This window comes from Carettochelys insculpta, chromosome 12 (genome assembly GCF_033958435.1).
Source record: "Carettochelys insculpta isolate YL-2023 chromosome 12, ASM3395843v1, whole genome shotgun sequence".
In the NCBI taxonomy this organism is placed as follows: domain Eukaryota; kingdom Metazoa; phylum Chordata; order Testudines; family Carettochelyidae; genus Carettochelys; species Carettochelys insculpta.
The window spans coordinates 33828482-33851424 of record NC_134148.1 but is presented as its reverse complement, the minus strand read 5'-3'; the positions used below and the strand labels follow the sequence as shown (position 1 = coordinate 33851424).

At 47.7% G+C, this 22943-nt stretch overlaps 1 protein-coding gene across 17 annotated transcripts in view; it reads right to left on the bottom strand.

Annotated features, from left to right (window-relative positions):
* Positions 1–1342: 1342 nt before the first annotated feature.
* The window catches only part of CHD2 (chromodomain helicase DNA binding protein 2), a 101288-nt gene continuing 79687 nt past the window's right edge, over positions 1343–22943 (bottom strand). For 16 of the 17 annotated variants that reach the window (XM_075006272.1, XM_075006266.1, XM_075006275.1 and 13 more), the window contains 14 exons: positions 21219–21394; positions 19881–19922; positions 18876–19015; positions 17497–17635; positions 17201–17351; positions 15591–15713; positions 14639–14767; positions 13788–13925; positions 12183–12314; positions 9880–10058; positions 8589–8688; positions 7571–7787; positions 6423–6672; positions 1343–5640 (listed from right to left, as the gene is read on the bottom strand). In XM_075006272.1, the coding sequence (XP_074862373.1) occupies positions 5307–5640; positions 6423–6672; positions 7571–7787; positions 8589–8688; positions 9880–10058; positions 12183–12314; positions 13788–13925; positions 14639–14767; positions 15591–15713; positions 17201–17351; positions 17497–17635; positions 18876–19015; positions 19881–19922; positions 21219–21394 (2250 nt within the window). In that variant the 3' untranslated portion in view covers positions 1343–5306. The remainder of the gene's footprint in view (positions 5641–6422; positions 6673–7570; positions 7788–8588; positions 8689–9879; positions 10059–12182; positions 12315–13787; positions 13926–14638; positions 14768–15590; positions 15714–17200; positions 17352–17496; positions 17636–18875; positions 19016–19880; positions 19923–21218; positions 21395–22943) is intronic. The other variant, XM_075006281.1, reaches the window with a different exon arrangement.

The window sequence follows — 22943 nt, the reverse complement described above, 5'->3', positions numbered from 1 at the left end:
CCAGTGGCTTGAACAAAAAAGGGCTAAATACAGTGAGACTCAATAAGAGAAACTAATATATTTTTGGGTCACCTCATGTCTCTTTGCGCTTAAGCAGTATCTTTACATAACGTCCCTGGGACAGAGACCACCTCTTTGTTCTGTGTTCTTCCAGCTCTTAGCAGAACAGGGCCTTGGTCTATGATTCCCAGGTTCTGCCACAGCAAAACCAGGAAACACTTTCCCTTGCTCTAAGTTTGTGAAAATCTGCTCATTTAACCCACGATGGAGTGGTGAAACCTGGATGAGATCATTTTAAAATCCCCCTTCTTTATACCTTCATTTAAATACATTTGCCATGATTAACACACCTCAGACTCTTCTGTGACACTGAATTTGCTTTTGACTTACTACCCGTCTCCCTCTGATGCACACATCTGTCCATCTTCTGTCTCCCTACTGGAACTATATACTTTAACTGGAACTTTGGTTTGATGCTTGAGTACCAGCACTCACCACGACCTCAACGCGAGATTGTGAACACCCTTGATATACAGAGACAAGCACAGCAGAAGCACCTGAGCCATTTTTTATCAATTGTTTATATCGTTCTTGACGAGTTTGGGGGAGGGGGCAAGAGGCAAGACACCAACTCCTTTGCTGTGGTGGGAGCGAATGGCCAACGCAGCAGTGAACAAGGGACACACACACTACTGCCAAAATGGCGTTTTGCTACCTTATCTGCCAATAAAAATCCTGGTCACAGAATATGCTCAAAGTCAACAGAAGTCAGTGCTGCACTTGCCAACTCCAGCGAGTTTAGCGTAAATCAACAAGGAGGAAACTCAGAGCCTCTCAGACACAGCTGGAAATTCTTTCCAGACAGGCTCTAGTTTGCACAGGCAGGGTAGAATTCACTCTGTGCGGGCCAGCATGCGCTACATACCCCCAGAGCCCCAAAAGCATTTAAGCCCCCAATTCCCCTTGAAATCAATGAGTTAGGCACCTAAATACCTCTGAGGATTTGGGCTTCAGCTACCATAGTGAGAAGGGCAGTGTAAGAACCCAGAGAGCCTGCAGTCGGGTTTTAAAATGTTAAACAAATGGAGGAAGATGCTCAGACCCCACTGAGATTTGACCAACTGGGATTTGACCATGTAACAGCCTTGAAAGCTCACTGGACAGTCCTAGCCCCAAGCACCATCCTCCTGCATGGGTGTGAATTTCACCAGCGATGGAGCTATCACTGGAATTTGGAGACATGCCATATTAGAGCAAGTGACTGCACTACACACACCAAGCCTGCAAGGTTCTGAAAATCTCAGTAACACTTTTTAATATACAAGAATCAAAAGTACAGCAGTTTTACAGTGTAGGAAAATTTAATACATACTATATAAACATCATATTTACATCAGAAATCACTAGGACAGTGGCATTTTTTTCACAAATATAAATTAATATTAATTACTGTTTTAGTCAACAGGTTTAAAAGTCCTCAACTTTACAGTAAGAGTGCTTCTCACCCTTTGCTCAGGGAGAGGTGGTGGGGAAGGGGATGAAAGACTAGTCTTTTTTTGTGAAACACTTCAATAGTTCATGTAAAGATCTCAAAGAGCTGGGCACTGCACCCACATTACCTGTGGGCAAAAGGTTTCGGTCGGTGGGACTTGTCTTCTGGTGCAAATTCATGACTCAATTTTTTACACTGTTTCCAATGGGGCTTGACACATTACTCTGAGAGCCACTTAAATAAACCAAACCAAATCAAGAAGCTGAAACTTCTTCCTTCATTGAGGGGACAGCAATTCACTGGCTGGCTCCTACTGTGTTCACATGCACACCCAACTGAAGTTTATGGCGGTGGGGCTGTCTGTCCCACTCCCAATGTCATTCAACTGTCTATTGCCAATGGTTAATTCTGTGGTCCCTTATTTTGGGCTGGAAGGTGCACATCTGTGGGAAGGGATGATTTCCCCAGCTTCTACAAAACCAAAGCCATTTAAGTCCACCAACCATGAGAGAATTCAAAATAATCCATCTTTCAGTATCAGGCCTACACAACTCTTAAAAACATGTGGACAAAGCTTTCATGTTTGCATTTTTTTGTTTCCTTCTGTTTAAAGAAGAAAACCTCAAATACTTTTCAGACTGACTGGAACCCCTGAGGGGCCAAGCTCCTCAATTCGGATCCACTCGTCGGGTGTGTGGTTGTCTTGCACCCACCTTAACACTGGTCTGGCCAGTACTGCCTTTTGCTAAACATTTATGGCACGTAACATTTGGTTAGGATATCATGAATGCGAATGAAAACAATATAAATGTCTTCGCTCCTCCTGGCAAGGAGATGAAGTTAGTATTCACATTATAAACCAACACCTCTATTTGAAAAGAAAGGACCCATTGTGAACATGATAGCGTCCACCTCCCATCACAGCTTAGTGAAAACATGTCAGAAAAGACACTAACACTACCCTCTGCTCCAAAGGTGGGGATGACAGGAGGGCTTATCCCCACCCTTTCTTTCCTTCAATTGCAGAGAAATTCTTGGATGGCCCTAGCAGAAGTATCTGTGCATGCTACTAGTTCCCTGGTAACAAGCAAAGCCATTTTGTTTCCATTTAGTTTTGTGGAAAACCCAAAGAATGGGAAGCACAGCACTTCCCAGGCCTCCACAGAGACATGCTTCAGTAGCCTCCACAATCCTCTCTCAGCTTAGTTCTGAGATGCCTTTTGGTGCCACAGGCAGGACATACAATCCCACTGAACAACCCGGCCAGACCCCTTTTAAAGGGGTCCCTTGGCACTAAAGGTTAAATTAATGGGGTGAAACGAGATGGCTACAACCACCCAGCTGGATATACATGAAGGTTTTGAACACAGATTATCACTGGCACCCTGGAATCATGCTGTTCCCATTTGCAGCAAATCACGGTTGCTTTTGAATGAGCTAATGGGACAGAGACACCCTAATATAACCAATAGGCTGTGAATGGATCAAGCATGCAATAATCGCAACAGATGTGAGGGACTTTCTCCAGTCAGCACCAAGTGGACAGGAAGCATCAGTGTTATTAGTGTTGATTTGTGATGTATCTTCCAAACTGCCAAGAGAAGAGTTAACATCTTTGCTTTAATCACCCAAAAGCAGGAAAACCTGCTTCTCCAGCCCCACCTCCAAACAGGCACAGCCTTGTCACCAGCAGCTGCCCCAGGGGTCTCCAACACTAATTGTAACCTACATTCATCCATGAAGTCAAAGGAGACACAGCAGGAAGCAAGTCAGCTCTCTTGCTTAGGGCAGGTCCTTGGCAGGTAAACAGCTCTTCAGCTGTACAAGCGCCACATGGAGATTGTTCAGACCAGGTTATTCCAATCCTTACTCCGGACACCTACAGATTCACGGTCACTTACCAGTCAAACACATGCAGGGAATTAAAACTCCACCTCACCTTGGCCTTCCAAGGGAGGAGTGATCAGATTTTGCCCAAATGAGGATCAATCACCTTGCCAGGTTTTCAAGTACCTCAGAGGTCTGCACCGTTTGCATTCAATGGAGCAGTTCTCTGCTGGCCTGGTCTTCAGAACACAGCTGTGGTTCACACACACTAGGGTCCCAGCCTGAACATTTCCAGGTTCATCTGAATGGCCTGGCTGCTCGCACCAAGGCAGAGCCATTACGGACCTCCAGTCTCCATGGACCTTGACTGCTTAGTAAAGACAGAGCTGAAGTTCAAAATTCTACATGGGACTGTGCTTCAGCTGCTCCTGACTTAACTGGGAGTGTCCTGACAGATCCCTCTCTGCTGGGCGTTACTCCTTCATGCTGCAACAGCATCTTAAGACTGATGAACATTTGCAGTGAATCCTATTCACCTAGGCTGCAGATCATTCTACTCCTCTGGCCCTTCTTGGGCTTATTAAACATCTGCTACTGGGGGGGGCTTCTCCCAGAATTTAGGATTCTCTTTGGCCTCTTGCTCCCTAGAAACCCAAGAGCTGAGTGCTGATGTTCACTCCTAATTTAAAAATACAGTTCCTTCAATGCAGCGACTTTCCACTCCTCAGCGTCAGTGCAGATCGCTGGCACTTTGGCAGGTGGGTGCCCAGCTTACTGCTTTGTGCAAAGTGAGAGCTCTGCACAGAAAAGTCCAGATGGCCAATTGCAGCTATGCTTAGCTCCAGCATGGAGCTTCTGACCCTTCCATTTCGCAGCGCCTTACAAGGAGGAGTTCAGACTGGGATCACCATTCTGCAGATGGGCAAGCTGAGGTGCAGAGATGGGCTTTGCCCCAGGGTCAGAGCAGGTCAGCCCAGAAGCCAGGATCCCAGCCCTATCCCCCGCAGACCTCCAGAGCCATTCCTTCACCACAAACTGTTCAGCTTCCAGGCTGTATGTGCCGCATAAAGGCACGAACAGCCATCTTACCAGCAACGAGAGAGAAACAGGGCAAGAAGGTTTGTGTTACGGCTTCTTGAGCCCCAGGGAAATACTGTAACTGCTCCCATTTCCTGTCTTACTGGCTTGAAACGTGAATTAAGGCTCTGCAAAGGGATTCTGTCCCCTCCCTCTCTAGTCACAACCTCCACCTGTTTTGGGCACCAACGTGGCTGTTTCCCATGTTCCTGTCTGTATTGCAGAAAGCGCAAACCAGTGCACAAAACCTAGCTAGTCCCTTGAAATGGATAAAGGCATGAGAAACGGCCACATAGGCGGACTCCTGTCATTCTGTGCCACTCTGGAGGGGCCTTGAGTTCCCCCTTCCTCTTCAATACCCATGATCAGAGCAGGGTCAATCTTTTACCCTCAGAGATACCTCCTGTCCATCTCCAAAAGCATCCCACCCCGACACTGGTTACCCACAAACCCCAGCCTGACAGGGTTATGCCCACCCCACAGCAGCATCTGGCACGTAACGTCACGTCAGACTGGACACACACAGCTGTGTACAAAGTCTTAAGCAGCATCATTCCTTGTTCTAGGTTCTGGGGGAAGCTCGGCAGCTGTGAAATATTCACAAGAGTCTGTCAGATGCAACCTTCAATGAGGAACAAAACTAAAGCAAAGAATGACACCTGTCCTACTCCCCCCGGTGGGCAATGGATCCCATTCCAATGCCAGACTAGAGAAGGGGTTATGACAAAGGAATCCAGACCAGAACTAACAGCTGGAGAGAACCCTGCCCACTCCCCAAAATCCTCCTCACCCAGCAAGACAATAGCAGCATGTTCAAAGTCTCCGGTTACCGGTTTGGAAAAGCAGCCGCTGTTGCGTCAGCCCAAGTATTTTGGACGCGCTGTCTCCTTCCTCTCATCTCCCAACCACTTTATGTTTTCCGAACGTTCCAGTTATAATCTGGATTGTTCTTCTGTTCTAACGACCTGTCCAGGGGGGACCTGTGATCCAGGGGCGACTTGGGATCATGAGGGGATTTTTGAGACGGGGGCGAGCGAGGGTCCGAGACCTGGGAGTGAGGAGGGGGAAGCGGCTGTTTGTAATCCCCCAATTTGTCTGTATGGAAGGACCGGTAATGGTCGGAAGGTCCCGGCCCATGGTATCCCATGGGTGGCCTGTGGTCGGACATTCTTCTGAAATCCTGCTGGTGGTAATTCTGGGGCCTGAATTCATCTGACCGTCGCCGCTTGGAATCGTGATGGTGCCTAGATATAAAAAGAAACCCACAGAACAATATCAGCTCACAGGCAGACACTGATACAGCCTCCCCTACCTCGCCCTCCCAAAAGAGCAAGGAACGCTCCTAATTCCACCCCTGAATAAGGCTGTTGGCGACGATTTACACAGCCCTGCAGGCGTGGATAGCACTCAGCAAACAACCAAGACAAAGTGTCCTTTGCCTGGTGAAGCCAGGGATCTGCATGGTAGAGAGACTCGGTGTTCTTCGGAGAAATGCTCCCCGTGTGTCTGGATATAGGCAAGGGGGGAACTAGCAGCAGGGTCAAGGAAAAGGGAATGAGAGGGTAAAGCCAGAAGAGAATGGGATAGGGCCAGTGTGATCAGAGATAAGGGGAGGAGGGAAGAAAAGCCAAGTCCCCTAAATACTTTCCCAGTGAGCTTGTACCACACCTGGGTTGGCAACTCCTGACTGGAAACAGATTCAAACTAAGAGCCAACTCTGAACTGCCATGCTCAGAGCGTAAAGCTCACTGGTGGGGGAAGAAAAAAAAAAAAAAAAAAAAAAAAAAACCGGCCAGCGCTCATGTCCAAGGTAATCAGACAGCAAGGTCGAAATGAGAACCCAGCACCCAATGCGTGACTAAGTGTGTGTTCAGACTGAATCCAGAATGCTAGTACCACTAGCAGCACCCCAGTCCATGGCGCTTCCTGGATCGCCCTTGTGGCGAGCAGGAAATCTATGTATTGTGGCTGGGTGAATGGTTGCAAACTCCAGCCAGACCATTTGCAATCGTCCACGTTGAGTTACCTGTCGTAATAATCTCTGTGCCCTCTGTGGTCTCGGTCGCTGTTGTACTGATCATACGGCCTCTTGCGGGAGAGGTTATTTGGTCGGTAGTTCCCGGAGCTTCGGTGGGGGTCACCACGACACCGCCGATCCCCATAGTGGTGATCCTTGTACCAGTGCTGTTCATACTGGTGATGCCTTTCTCCACCCCACACCTGGGTACTGTTGCCGCCATAGTTAAACTTCCGATCCCTCTGCCAGTCCCCTCGATCTGCAGTGAGGAAACCATGGGCATGAGGGTCAGTCCTGCCATCCCCAACAGTCGCAGGTCAGAACTGACCATGACACAGGCAGGAAGCCCATGAGGCAGTTGGTGGTAATTTGTCTCACATTTGAGGCAATGCTTTGTTTGCCTTGTTCTGAGTTCCCTGACAGTAGCTTTGTGAATTCTAGAAAGTCTTTTCTGAGAGTTACGTACAGCCCACTTATAACACAAGACACTGAGGCCAGTAAGAGAGTTAATGATAAAAGGAAGAAATTAACACGTGCAACACTGACCTTGACTATTAGGGGCCAATACCCTAATTCTACCCTCGTTCTGTCCTCTCCATGGACTCTGAGCACCTTCCACTCATGCTCTAAGCAACACAACTCACAACTCTCGTGTGTGGTTTTCGTGTGGAAAAGAGAAGGCTGAGAGGAGACATGGTATTAGCTTTCAAGTACCCACAAGGGTGTTACAAGGAGGAGGGAAAAATTTATTCTCCTTGGCATGTGAAAACGGGACAAGAAGCAATGGGCTTAAACTGTAGCAAGAAAGGTTTAGATTGGACATTAGGAAAAGTTTCCTAATGGTCGGGTTGGTTAAGGAATCTCCATCACTGGACATATTTAAGAATAGGTTGGATAAATATTTAACAGGACTGATCTAGAAGGTGCTTGGTCCCACCATGAAGGCAGGGGACGGGACTTGATGACCTCTCCAGGTCCCTTCCATGTCTAGTGTTCTATGATTCTCTCTCTCCTCTTGCTGGGGAATCCCAGAACTTAAAACTGAACTGGAGAAAAGCCCTGAAGGATGCATTGCAGGAGACCATCAGGCATTGGCTTGGGATGGAGCAGAGACCCGTTAGCACTCATCTGCTGCCTCTCTCGTGCAAAGGACCCACCTGCATTACTGAAGTGCCTCTTGTTGGGGTGGCTGTAGCTGTCCCGTGGGTGCCCATGCATCTGCTGAGGGTGTGACGGGGGCAGGTGGAGTTTCTGAGAATTGGGGTTGGGAGGCAGGTGAGACTGAGACATGACGGAATCCCGGCTGGAGCCAGAAGGCTCTGGGCGGAAAGGCCTTTTATTACTGGCCACGTCCTCCTTCTTCTTCTGCTCCTGCTGAGAACAAGGGAGATGCTTCCAACACCATGGAGTGAAACAGATACAACGCTTCTCTCATCCATTCTCCTGAACACCTTGGCAGGTTGCAAAACCCCACCTGTTGCACTCTGCACTCATTAAGATCAGGGAAATTCCCTGCCGACCCAACCTCTTCACTGGGGATTTTGCTGCAAATTACTTTTGTGCTCAGAAAGTAAGGAATCACTTGTGTTTGAGCTAGACACAGAAAGGCTGGACATGTGCAAGTTTCTACCCAACACCTCTCTGCCAACATGTCTTAACTCTGACAGACAGCATCATTCCCAATTTCTACTCTTCAACTGGAGACTCCCCAGTGTGCCACCCCAGCAGGAATCATCCAGGGAAAGCAACAAAAGTGATTGGACAATAAAGGAGCTTCCCACGTGTAAAAAGAATAGCAAATGATTAACACTGTGTAGTCTATTAAACCAACAAATGAGGAGTGAAGGTGGAGGTAAAACCGAGTAAAAAGTTGCAGAGAAATCCTGCAGCATCCCAATAAGAGCTGAACACTGAAAGCATATAAAATCGTGAGCTGCTGAGCCCACGGTGCAGCTCCACAAACACAATTCTCAAGAGACAACAGTCTTTGAATTTTGACCCAATAATTTATAGTGCATCAGCCACCATAACCAACATAGTCCTACTGGTGCCCTGGTTGATGCTACCACAACTGCAACAGCATTACAAACAATGGCTAAGGCCAGAGAAGAGACGCAACAATTCCCTGTTCTGTACAAACTCCTCCTCACCAAGGCAGCACATTTTAGATCTTACCTCCTCTTCCTGGGACCGTTTTTTGTGAGCCATTTTGTAGAGTTTGTGCAATTTTCTGGCATCAAATTCTGTGAACTTGGACACAAATATCCACAGGTTCCTAAAAAGATATTAAGTTTCACTATTAATTACTCACTAACTTCTCTTACGCATTTGTACAATCTGGAAAAAACCCGACTGAGCTAAGGATGAAGAATTATTCACTACAGATGGGACTGGGGTATAGAAAGATTAAATGATTTGCCCAGGATTACACAGGGAGTTTGTGGCAGAGCTAAGAAATGACCACCCCTTACCCTCTGATGTTAGAATTCCAGTCCAGTGCCTAAGCCACAAAACCATCTCTCCTTGTAAAACACTCTTCCAGCCTTTCTATCAAAAATGTTGAGCTCATCCTGCACACCGAGTACGAGCTCTTATACCAAACGACGGGAGTTACAAAAACACCCACACAGTGAGCGGAGAAAGAATTCCTCCCACTTTGCAAGGGCAACAGTTAAACTTGACAGAAACTAAACTATTTTTAATGAGAAAGCACAAGGCTGCTTGAGCCTAGTTCCATCTGATAGTTACCAGGCAAAGACCTCTTAAGATATAGATGCTTCAGTCTTCCTGTAAAGGCCTATACCCCAAAAAATTAGGTATATTCTTATATAGGCAAGTTCTTCCAACCAACCGTTATGATTAAGTTATTTAAACAAATGTGTTGCAATGGTAGAAAAACAGTGTGTTTGAAAACTGTAGGTACTGGGAGTACTCTTTTTTTTTTTTTAAATGGAGTACTTTATAAAAAACACTGGCCTAAACAACAGGTGTTAGCAGCCTCCCTCTAGTTCCCAGTAAAGGGTTGTCATCAGTTTGTAGCTTAACATTCATATTTCAGTTTCACGGGGGCTGTTTCAGTTTGGCTGAAGTATAAGGAACATGACTTAAGTGGTATCATTATCAGCCCCTCGCCAACTAAAAAGCATAGGTGTCTGCACAGAGTTCACACCCATTTGGCCAAAACAGTTTTTAAATGGCTTCAGGTTAAACTGGAGAAACTTTTTAATCCAGACCAAGCCCCAGCCTCCAAGAGGCCATGGATGGGACAGGCTCTGGTTCCTGACATCTGACGCCCGCCCCAATCAGATTGCAAGAGGGGCTTTGGAACAGGCTGGGGGAATGCTGGGAGGGGGAATACTGGAAGTTGCCTCCTATAAAATGGCTGAAAAATCCAGCACCTTCCACGAGCACTCAATTCACTTAACTATCCACAAACTAGCCAAAGAAGAACGAAATGGTCTGTTACCGTCTCCACAGCTTGATATGATCCTGGTCAGAGTAGGCTTTAAGGCACTCTGAGATGCGATCCCCAATTTTCAGGAGGCAGTTGCGAGTATGCTCCAGCTGTTCTTGCACGGTCAGCCCCTTATCTGGCTTGTCCAGTTGCTTCAGTGCCTTTTTCACTGGCCTCATCCTCTCTTTGCACTTGGGTGAGCCACACAAAGTACAAATTCATGAATGTCAGGTCTAGGTTCTACCCTTTCTGGGTCACCTTCTATCAACCAATCACTGGCTGGGAAAATTCATTACTTCCAGCCATTAAGTCACACCCTTTATTTAGTTTTAAAATAAAGAGATGTCCTATGTGACCAGCAAACTTTGAGGGACATGCAGCAGAGAGCAATAACAGTCTGTCCCCACCACCACTCACCCACCCCTGTTCTTTTCGAAACACACAATATACTCTGCATGCTCAGCACTTGAACTTGGTCTGACATCCTAAGGACAAGCGGCATAATCAATGGACATGTTAACACTTATGCACGAAAAACAAAATACACAGGGTCAAGACCACTACAAAAAAAAAAATCACATGGCCAGATAAAAATGTTTACTGCTGTTAACAAAACAAAGAAAATGAGAGGAAATCATCGTTCTTCTACTGCACGCACGTGTACAGCACTTAGCACATAATGGCTACGTCTACACGTGAAGCCTACATCGAAGTAGCCTATTTCGATGTGGCAACATCAAAATAGGCTATTTCGATGAATAACGTCTACATGTCCTCCAGGGCTGGCAACGTCGATGTTCAACTTCGACGTTGCGCGGCACCACATCGAAATAGGCGCTGCGAGGGTACGTCTACACGCCAAAGTAGCACACATCGAAATAAGGGTGCCAGGCACAGCTGCAGACAGGGTCACAGGGCGGACTCAACAGCAAGCCGCTCCCTTAAAGGGCCCCTCCCAGACACAGTTGCACTAAACAACACAAGATCCACAGAGCCGACAACTGGTTGCAGACCCTGTGCCTGCAGCATGGATCCCCAGCTGCCGCAGCAGCAGCCAAAAGCCCTGGGCTAAGGGTTGCTGCCCACGGTGACCATAGAGCCCCGCAGGGGCTGGAGAGAGAGCATCTCTCAACCCCCCAGCTGATGGCCACCATGGAGGACCCGGCAATTTCGACGTTGCAGGACGCGGATCGTCTACACGGTCCCTACTTCGACGTTGAACGTTGAAGTAGGGCGCTATTCCGATCCCCTCATGAGGTTAGTGACTTCGACGTCTCGCCGCCTAACGTCGAAGTTAACTTCGAAATAGCGCCCAATGCATGTAGCCGCAACGGGCGCTATTTCGAAGTTAGTGCCGCTACTTCGAAGTAGCATGCACGTGTAGACACAGCTAATCAGTTTCACCCTCTCCGTTTTAGTCTGCAAGTTAATCATTTCCCATTGTTTCCTTGAGTCTAGAACAACGAAGAAACAGTTGGGTATTTTCTGCAGCCAGCCTTGCAAAGGGGTGGCAGCTGAGTTTTCATTTACAGGGCTTGGAAAGCACTGACAGTTGAACCTAATAGCACCCAGTGAACAACTGCAAACCCAGAGGACATGCACGAGTTATTCCAGAAAGCCCTCAATATTCTTCCAGCCCTTGGTTATTGAGAGAAAGAGGCTGCCACACACTGCACAGGGTTACAACACTTGACCTATGACTGTCAAACCAGCTGTGGGAACAGGCAGCTTTGGTCTGAAATAAGAGAGTGCTGCAGTGTTTTAAAGTATTGTACTGCTTTTTCTATCCCTGTCTGTTGTGGTGCCACTAGAAGGATCAATTAAGAGCATGCATGACCAGTTCAACTGCATGACAGAAAATCTACAGAGCAGATATTCCAAACCTGCTTTAATACTGAGCTTCTGTTTTGGGGAAGATGACTTGAGGCCTTGATCTTTCTTCCTTTTGAGGTCCTGCATCAAAGCCACCTCCCTTTCAACCCAGGAGAAGGCCTGGCAGGAGCTCCCTTTGCCACTTGTCCACAGTATTCTCAAATCAGCTGCATGTTTAGCATTGTGAAGTGCACCTTTCCTTCCAGGACTGGAACATGCTGAGTCGAGAACTGCAGCATCCAACCACTTCAGAACTAGCCAAATTCTTCTGAAGTTATATTTATCGTTAAAGCCAATGAGCCACTCTCAACTGGCCAAATGGCCACATGTGGCTAGTGGCTAGCTTGTTGACACCAGGGTCTAGAGCATCCCCAAGGGCTGTGTGCTTAGCAGAAAGCCCCAGAGCTCCCAATCCTGTGCCCTTGTCTCCAGGAGATACTCACTATGCTGAACGTTTCCTGGTCCAGATCATCATCCTCATCTTCTCCAATGGGGATGGGCTCGCTCCCAGCTGTAATGTGGACAGGACCTTGAGATCGCTTTCCTTTGCTGCCAGACTTGGTCTCACCTTTGAGCTTAAAAAGAACAAAATTACACCCCTCTGACAATGAGCCCAGCCAAGGGATTCTGCACCGCCGACCATAGCATCCTCCATGACAATAAATAAATGGCAGTAAATGGCATGCACCCTACAGCACTTCCACCCTAAGCTCTTCAAGTGCTTTCTAGCCATGAATGTAGAGCCACATCACACCAGTGAGAGGAAACTGGAACACACACATGGGGGTGGGGGAGACTTTTTCAGAAGCAGCACCAGTGATCTATGGTCTGTGCAGAGGGGGAGCAAACCCCAAAACCCACTAATGAGGGACCACTTTGTAAAATGAGGTCACCCAGGGCCTGGGTAACCCTTGAGAAGTGCAGAACCCTGCAGAGCCTGATACTTAGAAGGGCCTGAAATTCCACTAGATGTCAGTGGGCATTGACCCATGCTCTAGAACTGGGCACCCCAAATCACTAGCTTTTCATGAGAATTCAGAGCTGTCCAAGCATGCATGGGAAATTTTTGTGCAAGAGCTGTGAACAGAACCCACATCTCATAGCATCCCTCCCTGAGCTTCAGCCTGAGAACTTTCATGGCTCTCTGATTCCTGTGAAGAGCTGAAGGCCACAGAGCATTTCACTGGGAAGATGGCTTCCCCCTGGATTTGAAATGAGGTCTGAGGTGGCATCATACACTGGCATTTGGTATAGACCTCAGGTACCCCCTGTCACCATTCGAGAGCCTTCTACCTGTCCCTAGCCTGAATCGAACCCATGCCAGCAGTGACCCAATGCCCAAGGGGCAGTTCCATTACATTTCCCACACAGCCTGACATTGGTGCTGACAGACTCAAACCCTGCTGACAGGGGAACAGCCAAGATATTATTTCATGGCCTTTCTGTGGGGAAGGTCGTTATGGATAGAAGCGAAGTGGAGAGCAATTCAGACACAGCATACCAACACCTAGAGTTATTTATGCCTTACACCCTTCCAACAACAAGCTTCAAACTCTTTTCTCCAAGCCAGCCATTCCACACTTGAGTGGAGAGCTGTCTTTTCAAGTAAGTGTGAAAACTACTCATTCCCTTTCACTCTCTGTACTTTGTTCCTAACCCACAGACTAGCCACAGTTTCCAAGTGTCTTTTCCCTCCTATTCAGGTTAAGCTCTCACTCCAAAACCTTCTGGACTCTGGACATTCACAGGCAGAGAATCCTCTCCAGTGCTCAGGATGCCTTATTAGCAGGGGACAGGGGTCTGGACTCGATCTCCTGAGGTCCCTTCCAGCCCTAGGATTCTATAATTCATTTTTCCAATAGGAATGTCCACTGTCACATTGTGCCCTTCTCTGGGAATATTCCCGGGAGGGATTTCACTGCCCCTTCTCATTCAAACTGCTCTTCTGGATAGGTACTGGCATATACAGGGTTTGAATCCAAAACCCTGAATGTGATGGACAGCCTGTACCATGTCTCTAAAAGTTACATGAGATATATTCCTCGTACCTTCTTCTTTTCCTTTGCTTTCTTTTTCTCTTTATTGCCTTCTTTGTCTTTCTTTGTGGTTGACTGTTTTTCCTTGTTCTCTTTGTTCTCTTTCTTCTTCTGTTTCTTTTTCACCGGGCTTTTTTCCATACCATCCTCCTAGGAAATTAGTTACAGGCTCAAACATCATTCTTGAAGTCAGAGCCCCTCACCTCAGACACGTGTAATGTCTCTATGCCCTGAAAGAGCACATAACTCTTGCTGCTCATTCAAACTCTTCCTAGCTCTAATTAACCTACATATGCCCAAAGCAGTAATCTGCCTAGCTCCCACCAATCCTACTTTGAAGGTGAAACCATCAAATTAGCATCATTCTGCAGTGAATAGCCAACTAGAGCTACACATAGCACTCTCTAATTTAACTTAGCTAGTCAGCAGGCACAGCTTTCAATGCTTCTGATCAGCATGTATCTTCAGAAACCTTTAGACAATACACAAAGCGCCTCAAAGAGAGGGTTTGTCCAAGGACCAAAATTATCTTGGTAAAAACTTGTACTTCACCTACAGTAGGTTTTCTGAGAAGGACAGACTCCAAGACAAGAAAGGTTGAAAGTGGCCCATTTTAGAGCCCATCCACAATGCTTTGAGCATTAATGGAGAGGGTGGAAAAGGCCTTATCACCTCTTAGGTTCCCAAGCAACCAACTATTTTGCCTGTGCAGATCTGCTGGACACGTTTTTCAGTTTAATACCCTGTCGCTCCCCTACTGGTTGTTTGGGGACGTTCCAACAGGTGCTTTTCTAGTCCAGTTTCTGAAGCACCAACACAATTCAAGGCGCTTTTTAAAAGCCCCTCTACCAGGGTCAACACACCTTGACTTCACCCTCTTCCGACTGGTTGTCTGAGTGCCGAGGAGAGGACAGCTCATTTCCATGCTCATCTTTGACTTTCGGGGCCTTGTTCTCTTTCTTCACACGTGGTTTCCTCTTCTTCAGTTTGGCCTGGGAGATGAGAGGACAAGAAACCAGTCAGGGCTGAAAAACAACTTCCTGAAACAGAAACTCTCTCTCTCTTCCTATCGGCACTATGGGCAATAGTAGGTGTCAGCCTGAAGCACTAGGAGATCCAATAGACCACGGGAAATGACATGGAGGCATGAAGCGCAATTATAGCTTAAATCAGAGGGTCCCACTTTGGCTAGCAAGAGGAAATCCATATGAGCTTTCTGAACTTTCACAGTTGCCACGAGTGAACTGCTGGCACCAAGAAGCCTGGTGACAGAGCACATGAATGAGAGCTGGTGCCTGCCAACGTGGGATATTTACTGTGACAGCCAAACTGATCTAGGAGGGATAAAAAGAGCTTTTGTCCATACACATTCACTACCTATCTCCACAACTCCAAGGCTCCTTGCCAGCTGGGGCATTCAGTGCCCAACCCCTACATATGCCATAATTTGTCATAAAATCCTTGCAGATCAATTCAGAGTTCACTTCAGCTTCTGACAAGTGAGCTGGCAACATGAGACTCCTGGAGCCCCCGGTGCTGATTCTCAGCATCTCAACCATCAAGCACATTCAGCATATTGGTAAAAGGATGCTTTGTTCCCCCCTATGTGCCAGACTTGCAAAGTGCGCCTAGGATCAGAGAGCCAAACCCCATCGGCAGTGTGAGTTCCTGGTTCAATCTCACAAAGGGATCAGAGAACTCACACATCCGCAGGCTATTCACACAGCAGAATTAATGACCCAGCAAGACAGGGCATAGTGTCCTTCTAAACTTTGTCCAATTCCCCGCTGCAGGCACTCAGCCTCCCCCACTCACCTCCTCTCCATCTTTCACATTTTCCTTCTTCTCCAGATCTTTCTTCAGCAACTTCAGCAGATAATCAACACGAGTCTGGAGCTGCTTCCCCTGAGGTTTCTTATCTGTCTCAACAGGTAGGATCTTTGATAAAAACAAAACACCCACATGCACCTATCAAAGCTGGGAAGTGAGCAGACACGCACTAGCAATAATCCCCAACTGGCTGGCTGCCTGGGGAAGGAAAGAAGCCTGAACCGCTCAAGGGAATGGCTCATGCTGTCCTCTGAAGCACAAAAGCCCAGCTCTTCCAATATTCAGGTGGTCAACACTCACTAACTTCAATGGAAGTTAAGTGTCTAAATCCCTTTTGAGGTTCTGGGCCAAAAAGCTCTTTCACAGGTTTCCTTCTTTCATAAGGCAGCCTGCAGAAGACCAACTGAGCATGGAAGAGGTGTCCCCATGCTGGAAATGCAGTTAGTGGGTAAGGGAGAGCACAGCCTGGTACAAACTTCAATTGCCATTATCTCAGATTACAGAAAATCTTCTCTGGTGAGTCAGCAAACAGATGCAAAAACACATCAAGGAGCTTGTGTTGTAATGGACACTTTGCTCCCTTGTTTTGACAAGCTAAATTTATTTATGACATTGTTTCACAACAGGCTAACATGGCATAGCATGTTCAGTAAAAGCAATGAATCATTAGTCACCTGAGGGAGAAAAAAAGCTAGTTCTCTAAAGTTTATTTGGCTTGTTTATAAAGGTGCAAACAGATTGAAAATGGAGCTTCACTTGATCATTATTGCTGGGTTCTTTCACCGACAGACTGGTCTGAGTGTAAGTAACACAAAGCAACGACAAAGCTCGGGCATTTATGTGGTGACATGAGGTGAAGCTGCTGTCTCTGGCTTGAGAATCGTCAGCCCAGAGCATTAGCAGAGGGAGAATTAGAGGCGCTCCTCTGGGCCACCACTGCAAAAAAGATCCCCAGCATTGCGTCTAAGACGTTCATTTATGTTTTAATTGCTTTTCTGGGCATCACACCTCAGGGCGCTCATTCACACTGCGACAAAACCTGATCTTTGCTAACACACCTCTGACCCTGTCAGCGGTGATGTTGTCTGAATTCAGCATTAATCACGGGGGGAACCCTAACACAAGCAGCGCCCCAATAAAATGGGAAACGCTCTCCACGTCAGGAGATTCAGGCACAAAACAAATGGTCATTAGATGCACAAGGAAACACATGTCAAGTCCAGACTGTATGACTCCAAGGCCAAAACGGACCACTGTGGTCATCTACTCTGACCTCCTATGCAACACAAAGCACTGAACGTCCCCAGAATAATGACTAAAAGGTTGCAGACAATGGACTTGTGCCAGCGTTACCCATCTGCTTCATCATTTTAATGTGTTTTATATGCTGTGGTTCAGAGCAAAAATATTGACATTCAAATAACAATACTGGTTTCTGGTTTCCACCACGCACAACACAGCATTCCAAAGAGGTCCTGGCCATTGTTTTCTTTGTTGTTGTTAGGTTTTCTCAGAAATACACATCTGTTTTTGAGGTGCAGAGAAAATGTTCTCCTGTACCCTGGAACTACAGTGAACATCATCCACAGACCTACCTTATCAGTTAGCTTCAGTTCTGGGTCTGATTTAATTAGCTCCCAGTTTCCATAGCCATGCTCATAAATGCCTAGCAACAAACGAGAATCATCCTCCACTCCCCAGTCTACATCGAAATGAGCAGCTTTGACACGACAGGTCAGGCAGTACCTGAAGGCATTTCAAACACGAGACAGGTGGTAAGGGGCACGTTTCCAGTACCATGGTGTCAGAGCAAGTCTGCACACCCAGGAGTTCCTTCCACCAGCCACAAACCCCAGCTCCCGGCATGTTCCTCCCAGCCATGCAAACTCACTTCCTCCTCTCCTCCAGGTCCGTGGGAATGGATTTGTGCAGCATTTCAAACTCCTCTTCATGTTGGATGATGGATTTCACATTGACTTGGACACCTGAGATCTTGAGGGTCGGCCCCCTCCTTTTGCCAGGCCCCTTCCCTGCTCAACAGCAACAAATATATCAGCTAAATGCACTAGAACAGACTGAAAAAGACGCTGGAAAAGGCTGAGAGCTTTATATTCCTCCTGTCATCCCTCATTTACATCTAGGGCTAGCCGCTAATCCTCAGGTCTAGCCCCAAAAGCAAGCTCTTCTTTCACTCAGAGTGGCAGTGAGATTTGTTGTACTCCAAGCAGGCCTGCCAATGGGGAATGAGGTAGAAGCAGCACAGGGGGCAACTGCAAGTCCCAGCCTCTTAAATCCCCCCTGGAGCCCCGCATGTCATGCTCCAGATAGCTCCGAGGGCTGGATGGGCATGCAGTCCAGATGCTGTTGAGGGCTGGCTGCCCCAGCCCCACCCCTTCCATCAAAGGCCCCGCCCCTTCTGGGAGCACAGACATGGCCCCCCTAACTTTCCCAGAGGCCCAGTCAAAGTTTCCTCTAATCTTTTTCATCCGTGTGCAGAATCTTTTATTAATGTGCACCAAGGTACGTGCGAATGTGCACCTTCCAACCAAAAAACACAACCCAGCCGTGGGCGCTCTGCTAATCAACTGGGTGCCATTTGAAAAGTGGCTCCACACATGCACAGCTCTGGGGAACACTGGTCCCAATAAGTCTGTCGGGGCTCCCCAGACTCTGAGCCCCTTTCAAAATCACGTGCAACATTGTAGTTCAGACACGGTCACACGCAGACTTAATGGCAGACCTGACAAGAACACCCACACCTCCAGATTCCCTGTCTCTTGAGCCAAGCAATAAACCACACCGCTCCCTAGGAAGCTAGAACAGGCAGGGCTATGTGTTCCTCCAGTCTTGGAAATACGTGCAGGGTATTTCCCCAGTGCTGTCGGAGTACTGGCTGGCTCAGAGGATATATGCAATGTAAGGTACATGTTACTGGTTTGATTCCAGCCCAGGAAGCAGTTAAGATATGCTTCAGTCTGCTGGCCGCTCTGCAATCTAGTTGAGTTGGTGGCTGTAGCCCATGCCTTAGAAATCCCATGTCCATAAGATGCTAATTGATATTATTGTCAGAGCAGAAGACTCACGGCTTGGAGGTTGGAATAGCTTTCTCACGCCTAGCGGAAGGTCCCAGTGAAGTCTGCACTCTTCTTTGGCTAACAGACTGCAGCTCCTGCTGCTGTTCATCAACCCAGAACTCAGCTGGCTCCCCCTGAGCACTTTGCCCCATGAATGCCACAAGGTCAATGAGATCGGCACGTCTCTTGCACTTACCCTCACTGGGGTTTTCTTTCAGCTGCTCCTCGTATTCCTGCATTGCCGACACACAGCTGTTGTGAATAAGTTCCCCGAGGCGTTTCAGATCGGCTACGGACTTGTCCACCAGCTCGGCATCACGAGCAATGCACTCCAGCCTGAGAGGGAAAAGAAGAATTGGGAAAGCATTACTTAACACCTGGCTGCTAGCACGGCTCAGAAACCAGCCTGTCTACTACTTGAATTCAGGAATCATTATAGAGCTTAAAAATCCATTCCGTACTGCACACATGCATTTTGCAGATTCTGGTGTCTGAAGCTTCCCCGATCAAGCGCATCACTTTCTATAGCACTTGCATTTCTAGGCAAGGAAACACAATGGATTTAAAGGAACTCACTCTCTCTCTCTCTCTCTGTGTGTGTGTGCACGTTAACAACAGCTCATCCAACCTAGGAGAACAAGTATGTTTGCCCTTGCGCTGATCTCTCCACACTGGGACTCTTCTGATTCTGACCCTTTTGTTGCTAGTTAAATACTAATTTTTGGACCATTTACAGCAAGCCCCACATTAAGCTTGGGTACTGGAAAGCTGCAGGATACAGCAAAGTAGTAATCACGTACCAGGGTGCAAGACTGGGACAGAGCCACTCTGCAGAAGAGAACACCATGTGTATCCTGCACCTGCTTTGTTGTGTAATGGATTAGGAATTTGGGGGGGAACCCTCCACCAGTGGCTATCATCTGAAACAAGATGGATCACCTAGCAATTCCCATGTCTCCAATGGCAACACTTCCACACCATTCACCCTAAACACAACAGATCAGTCAAGCTTTGCCCCCCCGAGAAGCCAGTACTCATACTTGATGCCTATCAGGTAATTGCCTCTAGGGATAGAGCAATGCATAGAGATCGTCATGTGGCTATTTGTGTCTCTTGTTCATCTTTCTCAGCAGTGTAACATTCTAAACTACAACTAGCCTCTCTGTGGCTGTTTTTGGGATCGGAGTCAGTCCATACATACCGTTCAAGTGGAAGCCCAAACTTCTTATAGGCCTTGATAAACCTAGGCAAAAACAAAACAAAACCAGTATCAATAAAAAGCTTTGTAAATGTCAGCTGTACTTGAAAACATGGTGGTAAATTTCATTATTTCAGCCACTTTGTTAATGAAGTATTTCATATCCAAGGTCTAAGTAGACCCCAGAGCTGCTGTGAATCTTAATTCATCAGTGTTTGCAAAGAGCTTTGAGGTACGTGGCTAGAAGGGACTGGGGAAGGACAGAGGATTACTCTTAATACTGGGTATTTGTAACAGGCGGGAAAAAAACAAAAACAAAAAAGAAGGGACTCAATTTTAGCGAACAGCTTGGTTTTAAAACAGCAACTCAATGAAGAGGAAAGGCAGTTAAAGCTCAAGAAATCCTCTTCCTTTACAATCTCTGGCCAAACCTCTGGACACAGCTCAGGGAAAACTCAAGAGTTTAGAGGACATTCTATCTTGGAGAGGGCAAGGACACAAACTGGCTAGGAGCTGTGTGTGTCAGTGGATCTGAGGAACATAACGCTGGGGGAAGAGGAAACACCACTACTTTGACTGACTGCAGATGCTCTTTTAGGGCTACTATGTGTGCCCAAACATTTGCTTTTTGTTTAAATGACCAGGACATTTTTCTTCTTTAAGGTGAATTTGTTCTCCTGAATGAAGCCAGAGGAACAGAACAATGACAGGAACACTCGGTTTCTCCATGGAATGACCACCAGCAGTTTCGGCTTCTGGTGCACCCCCTTCGCAACGTACTCTAGTGCTGCCCTCAGTGGGCCCACTCACTACCTGAGATTGCTGACAGAAGCTGACAATTTCAGGAGTGGATTCTGTGAAACACACACGTATATCATTAGAACTATTAAAAGACCATCAGCTCATTTCACACAGACCTACTAACAGGCCATCGGCAGAGGGCTAAGTTGGCATTATAAAAATTCAGAAGAATGGCTGGGGCCAGTGAAGCCTAACATTCTCCTTAATTCTTCGGTTACGGTACTAAGTTAAGAAACACCACAAGCTCTTTTGCTGTCATTGTAACTGATGAAATGTCTATTACACAACAACATGAGCAAGGAAGTTCCCCAAGAAATGGAAGTTTTGGGGAGCCAATAACCCCACTCCAGCAGATCACTTCTGTACCTACTTAATCAAACCAGTCTATCGGACCTGACATCACTGGTGCCCATCACAGACTCGCAGGTAATGCAGGTGCTGATGTGCTTTGCTAGAACAGGGTCCTGCCCTGGCTGTGGTGGTATCTGCCCAGAACTTCCAAATGAACTCATCTCACAGTCACCGGAACTCAGCACTGACCTCCTGATTTCAGCATCTGTGAATCCTTCCACCGTGTCCTTCCGAACACTCCGTGGGCGGCCCCTGCGCTTCGGCCGTTTGTCGTCATCGGTATCGTCCGTCTCGCTCTCTGACCCTGAGGACCTCTGTATCCTTCTCTTTGATTCGGCATCAGAATCGCTGTCATTTGCCTGAGCCTGAAAGAGCCCAAAGGACAGCACTTTGGTCGCCAAGGCTAACTGGCAACCTCTTTTGCCCCTTCCTGAGTGCCAGGGGCTGGCAACGCAAATGCAGAACCCCTGGAGGGTTTACTCTGACACAAGGCCAACTGGACCAACGCTGGCACCATCCTGCCCTTCCTTCCTCCTGCAAAGGGTCTGGATGCCCACTGCCCAGTGCGTTTGCCCATTCCCTTTGCACAGTTAGTGCCTCGTGTGGAGCATGTGAATGAAGTCAGAGTTCCTCCTCCTTCTTTCCCAGCCCTGTTGCTAAAGGGCTTGCATGAACCATCATACCCAGAGGGTAACCTGGACAGGTGATGGTCTCTGCTGGTTGTGAAGGGACTAGGGCGACCATCTCTCTCCTGCCCAAATATGAGACAAGGGGAATGATGCCGTCCTTGCCAAAATGAGATAGATGGTCACCCTATCTGGGAGTCAGGAGGTGGCTGCACTGTCGGGGCTGTCACCCTGCCGGTAAAGCTCCCCAGACTCCACCAGCTGAGGGGCCACCATGCTGCTGGTCTGGCTCCCATCTCCCCGCTGGAGGAAACTGGGCGGACAAGCATGGCACAAGTCCAGCTCCAGCACCCTCCAGCCAGGGGAAGTTGGGGGCCAGCCATGCTGCCATGGGGAAGCTGGGGGAAGTGGGCGGTAGCTAACTGAAAATACAGGGAAATTAGCCCCTTCGACAAAATAAATTGGGACACCATCCTGGCGTCCCAAATACGACACTGCCTCGCCAAAACCGGGACAGATGGTCACCCCAGAATGAACAGGCTGGAACTGCCCCAAAATGCAATCAAAAGAAAATGTCCACCTAACCCCCATCATGCAGCTGGCTGGTTTCCCTTGTGCTGCACTCTGTTACTGCCACCAGCTTTTAGCTCTTTTAAATTGACTGTTTTTCCATAAGGCGCAAGAAAAATTGGAAACTCCACCACCAGTGTTCCCCGGAGTTTTTTCCATTCATTAGCAGAACAAATTTTGGTATGTGCCCCAAGGCATGTGCATATGTGCACCATACATGCCTGCCAATGGGGGGCAAAGGGGCAACTACCCCAGGGCCTGGTGATACAGAAGGGCCTGGAACTCACAGCCACTGCTGGAAGCCGGAGGCCCTTTAAATTGCCTTTGGATCATTGCACAGCATGTTCCCGACAGCTCTGAGGGCTTAGAAGGGTGAGAGAGGCAGATGTGCCCTTTTCACCTAAGGCCACACCCCTTCCAAGGGCACAGAACAGGGCCTCCCCACCTTGTCCAGGAGCCCAGTGACACTGTCAGTCCCGCTGGTGGCACAGGAGAAATACATGTTGCCAGCTGTTGGAACTCTGCTAATCAGCTGAGCAGACCCTCAATCTCTTCTAGGTGGTTGCCCAAGTGCTCAGCTTGCAGGGAGTTACTGACCACTACCCAATCTGCTATGGATCCCTACCCCGCACCATAGACTCAGGGATAAGCCGTACTGCTGCATGGCAGACCTGTGGCCTATTCTGGAGCTTTTTCCACGCTAGCATGAGGCAGGAGG